Genomic DNA, 6404 nt, shown 5'->3' with positions numbered 1-6404 from the left:
GTCCGGCAGCCTCGCCTCTGTCAGTGCGCCCCAGGGTGGCTGTGGCTACAATGTAGCTGCCATCACCTGTGTGTGAATGTGTGTGTGAATGGGTGGATGATTGTGTGTAGTGTAAAGCGCTTTGGGGTCCTTATGGACTAGTAAAGCGCTATATAAATACAGGCCATTTACCATTTAGGATATATAAAAGCCACTTTGTTACAAACTGATGGCTACTTTTAATTTGTTATAGTCAAGTTATTTCTGGCTTAAAATTACTTGATATGATTCACGGTTGCATATATTTACAAAGGTTTGGCCTTCATATTTTTTACAGCTTGGAGTTGTTCATGTCTAGTAGTAGATTTGTCACGTTCCTGGGTCTGTTGATACAGCGTTGTGAGTTTTAGTTTATTTTGATGTTTATGGTTTATTTTTAAGTTCATTAGGTTATCTAAGCTCATTTGTTTATTTAGATTCCCCTTGTGTCTTCTACCCTTGTGTTTTATTCTCCTTTTGCCCTTTATGTGTTTCATGCTGTGTGTCTTATGTTGTCAAGGTTATATTGTCTTGTCTGCGTCTCATGTTTCCTGTTTTATTTTGAAGGTCTGTGTCCTATGTCAGTATAGTCAGCTTTGCTTCCTTTGTCTCGTTATGTCAGACCAGTGTCCGCTCTTTCCCCGTGTGTTCCCACTTCCCCTAATCACCCTTGTGTGTATTTAGTCTGTGTGTTTCTGTTCATTCCTTGTCAAGTTGTTTGTTGTTCATGCCACGTTTTCCATGGCATGGTTCATGTCTAGGTTCTTCTTGTTGTTTATTTAGTTCTCCCAGTTTAGGTTGATGTCAGTTTACTTCAGTTTGCCCTTTCTTTGTACCTTTTTTACCAGCCTTATTGAATGGCTCGCTTTTTGTTAATATTCAAGTTTTCTTCCACGTTCTTTGTGTCTGCATTTTGGGTCCTTCTCATCAATTCGCCAGACTGTGACAAGATTGCTCATGTGAGGGAGAGGCAAAGTGGATATAATGGACAAAGGATGATGAGTGATAAGGATGCCAACTGTTACGACACACCTTTGTCAGTTAAAGCCTAACTGATGGCGGCCTGATGCAACATTGAGGCTTCTCACGGTTTGGCTTCGAGTTACAGCACGAGCTTTGTCCGTTAGGCTTCCTGAGAAGTGACGTTAGTCTCACGAGGAAAATATTATGTCCTGCTTTTTTTCTTTTTTAAAGCAAATGGCGTCATCACTCAGTAGGTGTTATAAATATGAGCTCTGTTTTCACATAGGCCAGAGCATTTGTAGGAAGAAGTGAGCAGCTGCAGCTTAAAGACACCAATTCAAGATGATTGACAGAGAGGTAGCACTTGAAGCGTTGGGTGTAATCTGCAATGCAAAAGTAACTTCAGTTCAAAAACTAAGATCCGGAGCACGCAGTGCAGCTTTCCAAGGCTTGGCCTCTTCCAGTTCTGCAGCACCAACTCTGTCTGCAAACCAGCTCATTTCTGCGGTCTTGGGTGGCGATGAAACCTGGTAAATATGATTGATGTCACTCTTGTTAGTCATCAAAACTGAATGCAGGTTTTATCTTTATGTATTTAGTCTTTTTATTTAGTGGTCTAGGTAGAGACTTAGGACCTTAAGTGTTTGTTATTTTTTAATTCAAATTTCGACATTGTTCATCGTATGCTGGATTAAATTTAAACTACCCCTGAGTCTCGATTTTTAGTCTTAATTTAAGAAAGATTAATTTCACCCAGAGATTGTTAACCTCTATAACAGAAAGCAGCCTGTTGAGGATAACATGAAGATATAGCTAATCTGCTTTGAACCTGCATCCTTTTCTGCTAACTTACAGCCCACTGTCAGGAAACAACTTTGCCAGGATTCAAAGTGTTCTCCAAGGTGGAAAGCTTTCTGAAAGCTTCACCAGCTTGACATTTGATGAAAGGACAAGAGGGGGAAAGACTTATATCATCGATCAGGATGAATTCTTTGACCGCAAGTTTGACTTCGACTTCACTGGGCTGAGAGACACAGAGACCTATTGCAGAGGTGGAGAGGTGTATGAACGTCCATGTGGTTGGCAACGCTTTGCCATCAAGGTAAACACAGATGACTGACTTCAGTACTACTACATTACACAGTAAAAGATCTGGGCAGTCATCATCGATATTATCAAATATATCACAGTATTTGTCAGTAATGCTAAATCAGTAACATAGTCCCTCAGTTCATCCAGTTTAGCACCAGTCGTAAAGCTCACCTCAGCGCTGGCGCCTGTGGAGAAAGTAACATGCTTTAATAGCTTTTGCTCCTTTATTCATCAACAGTGATCAACGGTTTTGTTCTGAGTTTTGCACCTGAACGCTCCAAACTTTGCAAAGCTATTCTGTTTTTTAAAATCACTTTTTTATTTTATGAAAATGTTTTAGGTCCTGGACAAGTATGATGGAAATGCATGGCTCGGAACCCAGTACCGGAGCACCCAGTCAGTGCCGGGGGAGTGGCCCGTGTCCTACCACGGGACGTCAAAGGAAGGTGCTGAGGGCATCATCGAAGGATTCTACAAGGTTAGATTTTATTATTACTGCTGTTAGTGCATTATTGTCTCCAATAAAACTGTGTTACTGGTTAGCCCAGAGTAAATTGTAGCTGTAAATGTAAATTATGTTTCACTTTTATTTAACAGCCGGGCCCGGGTCAAGTCTACGGCAGAGGGATTTATTCCACTCCTTACATCAAAGAGGCCATCCATTATTCCAAAATATTCACCTCCGCTCATAATGGCAAGAAGTACAGAGTGATTCTGCAGAATCGGATCAACCCAACTTATAGAGAGAAACACTACGACAGTAAATACTGGCTGGTTAGCATCCCAGCTGGATTACCGGTGGAAAAAGAACAGGAGATGGTGAAACGGGCCATCCGTCCTTATGGCCTTCTGCTGAAAGAGGTCTAAAATGGAGAGAAACACATCTCAATAAAACCCACAAATCTGACCTATAAAGTATTTTTTCATACTTGTATAAGTTTACTAAACGTAAACTCTGTTGTAGTTGATATAAGAAAAAATGTGGGTAAAGGATTCCAAGGCTGTGTGACTGCTGTCTGAAAGCTGGAATAAAAAAGCTTCACTAAAACTGCTTCTGTGAATTTCTTGCACTGAAAACATGTTTCTGTGTTCAGATGTCAGTAAAGAATGTCCCATTAAATTGTGTTTTAAGAGGTGAAGCTACAGCCCAAACAAATGTTTCTACTATCAGACCAGGGGACAGGAGTTATTAAACTTTATAAGAGAACGCTAACCAACAAAGCACGTTATTCAGCATATGAATGAGTTTTAATGAACAATCTTGGGCATTAGATTATGACAAAAACATACACTAGTAAAACATCCAAACTCCTGTCTGAGGGTCAGTCCTTTACGAGTGTACTTGGATCACGGTGCAGGTATTCTGTCCTTCTACAGCATCTCTCAAACAACGACTGTCCACAAAGCAAAACTAAACTTTACAGGCACAAAACAAACAAAATATATAAAACAGTTAATAACTGTGTATTTTCATCCTCGTGAAATCCTCCACTCCTGTTTCCAGACAGAATAACAGATTCCTGTGATTATGTTTATCAGAGCAGTGTCTCAAACGTCAGTGTGAAAATAAACATTCGTATGCTACAGGACGCTCCAGCACAGAGTGAACACCATCCCCACAGATACAGCCGTCAGGGAAACAGAAGAACACCACATCATCAAAGCCCTGAGTAAATGTGCTTGTCCCAGCTGGGCATTTGTCAAAGCTGTGAGTGGGCGATAAGGCGTCTAGGAGAGGATCTCAAAACTAGATTATAGGTGCAGACAGGTGTAAGCCAGCTCCTCTGTTCAAGGATGGTCGTTCACAGTGGACGTGGACGCCTTCTTTCACTCACACCTTGTGTTGATCTCAATAACTCACACAATCAGGTGAGGCAAAGTCTCACAATAATTGTGGTAATCTTTACTGACTGTACATCACCTGCAGAAGCTTTTACATGGTATTTAATTTTAATCAAACGACAACAAACAAAATGTTCACCAACTAACTGACAGAAGCATGTTCTGACTCGTTGCTGTGCTTTTTTTGGAAGTCGAATTTCCCAGAGGAACCCACCCGAGGGATTAATAAAGTTCTATCTTATCTTATCTCTCATCTTTCTTGGCCTTCAGACAATTCCGATTGCCAAAGAACCAAACGGGACATGCAAAACAAGAGAAAAAAGATCAATAGGCTTTATTGAGTGAGTTGACACTCGCACAGAGAGGGAACACACCTAGTTGTTGGTGCCTAAAAGCCACCAGGAAATGATTTTCTAGGCGGCTCATTATAACCCCAGGGCAGGGCAAGTGGGATATGATAAGATTTGTGCACCGATGGTGTGTGTCATACCTGGACGTTAGTCTCACGAGGAAAATATTATGTCCTGCTTTTTTTCTTTTTTAAAGCAAATGGCGTCATCACTCAGTAGGTGTTATAAATATGAGCTCTGTTTTCACATAGGCCAGAGCATTTGTAGGAAGAAGTGAGCAGCTGCAGCTTAAAGACACCAATTCAAGATGATTGACAGAGAGGTAGCACTTGAAGCGTTGGGTGTAATCTGCAATGCAAAAGTAACTTCAGTTCAAAAACTAAGATCCGGAGCACGCAGTGCAGCTTTCCAAGGCTTGGCCTCTTCCAGTTCTGCAGCACCAACTCTGTCTGCAAACCAGCTCATTTCTGCGGTCTTGGGTGGCGATGAAACCTGGTAAATATGATTGATGTCACTCTTGTTAGTCATCAAAACTGAATGCAGGTTTTATCTTTATGTATTTAGTCTTTTTATTTAGTGGTCTAGGTAGAGACTTAGGACCTTAAGTGTTTGTTATTTTTTAATTCAAATTTCGACATTGTTCATCGTATGCTGGATTAAATTTAAACTACCCCTGAGTCTCGATTTTTAGTCTTAATTTAAGAAAGATTAATTTCACCCAGAGATTGTTAACCTCTATAACAGAAAGCAGCCTGTTGAGGATAACATGAAGAAATGGCTAATCTGCTTTGAACCTGCATCCTTTTCTGCTAACTTACAGCCCACTGTCAAGAAACAACTTTGCCAGGATTCAAAGTGTTCTCCAAGGTGGAAAGCTTTCTGAAAGCTTCACCAGCTTGACATTTGATGAAAGGACAAGAGGGGGAAAGACTTATATCATCGATCAGGATGAATTCTTTGACCGCAAGTTTGACTTCGACTTCACTGGGCTGAGAGAGACAGAGACCTATTGCAGAGGTGGAGAGGTGTATGAACGTCCATGTGGTTGGCAACGCTTTGCCATCAAGGTAAACACAGATGACTGACTTCAGTACTACTACATTACACAGTAAAAGATCTGGGCAGTCATCATCGATATTATCAAATATATCACAGTATTCGTCAGTAATGCTAAATCAGTAACATAGTCCCTCAGTTCATCCAGTTTAGCACCAGTCGTAAAGCTCACCTCAGCGCTGGCGCCTGTGGAGAAAGTAACATGCTTTAATAGCTTTTGCTCCTTTATTCATCAACAGTGATCAACGGTTTTGTTCTGAGTTTTGCACCTGAACGCTCCAAACTTTGCAAAGCTATTCTGTTTTTTAAAATCACTTTTTTATTTTATGAAAATGTTTTAGGTCCTGGACAAGTATGATGGAAATGCATGGCTCGGAACCCAGTACCGGAGCACCCAGTCAGTGCCGGGGGAGTGGCCCGTGTCCTACCACGGGACGTCAAAGGAAGGTGCTGAGGGCATCATCGAAGGATTCTACAAGGTTAGATTTTATTATTACTGCTGTTAGTGCATTATTGTCTCCAATAAAACTGTGTTACTGGTTAGCCCAGAGTAAATTGTAGCTGTAAATGTAAATTATGTTTCACTTTTATTTAACAGCCGGGCCCGGGTCAAGTCTACGGCAGAGGGATTTATTCCACTCCTTACATCAAAGAGGCCATCCATTATTCCAAAATATTCACCTCCGCTCATAATGGCAAGAAGTACAGAGTGATTCTGCAGAATCGGATCAACCCAACTTATAGAGAGAAACACTACGACAGTAAATACTGGCTGGTTAGCATCCCAGCTGGATTACCGGTGGAAAAAGAACAGGAGATGGTGAAACGGGCCATCCGTCCTTATGGCCTTCTGCTGAAAGAGGTCTAAAATGGAGAGAAACACATCTCAATAAAACCCACAAATCTGACCTATAAAGTATTTTTTCATACTTGTATAAGTTTACTAAACGTAAACTCTGTTGTAGTTGATATAAGAAAAAATGTGGGTAAAGGATTCCAAGGCTGTGTGACTGCTGTCTGAAAGCTGGAATAAAAAAGCTTCACTAAAACTGCTTCTGTGAATTTCTTGCACTGAAAACATGT

General features: G+C 40.9%; 2 protein-coding genes across 2 annotated transcripts; both read left to right on the top strand.

Moving 5' to 3' along the window:
- Positions 1 to 1323: 1323 nt before the first annotated feature.
- On the top strand, positions 1324 to 2940 carry LOC146629715 (uncharacterized). Its single transcript, XM_085358822.1, has 4 exons — positions 1324 to 1511; positions 1837 to 2083; positions 2414 to 2551; positions 2671 to 2940. The coding sequence occupies exons 1-4, from the start codon at positions 1324 to 1326 to the stop codon at positions 2938 to 2940; spliced, it is 843 nt and encodes a 280-aa protein (XP_085214948.1).
- A 1632-nt stretch (positions 2941 to 4572) lies between these two features.
- Positions 4573 to 6189, top strand: LOC146629714 (uncharacterized). Its single transcript, XM_085358821.1, has 4 exons — positions 4573 to 4760; positions 5086 to 5332; positions 5663 to 5800; positions 5920 to 6189. The coding sequence occupies exons 1-4, from the start codon at positions 4573 to 4575 to the stop codon at positions 6187 to 6189; spliced, it is 843 nt and encodes a 280-aa protein (XP_085214947.1).
- Positions 6190 to 6404: the final 215 nt, after the last annotated feature.

Source organism: Diplotaxodon limnothrissa, linkage group LG7, assembly GCF_057381915.1.
Source record: "Diplotaxodon limnothrissa isolate DT_005_m linkage group LG7, D_limnothrissa_male_GT1.1, whole genome shotgun sequence".
Classification (NCBI taxonomy): domain Eukaryota; kingdom Metazoa; phylum Chordata; class Actinopteri; order Cichliformes; family Cichlidae; genus Diplotaxodon; species Diplotaxodon limnothrissa.
This window is presented reverse-complemented; position numbering and strand designations above follow the sequence as displayed.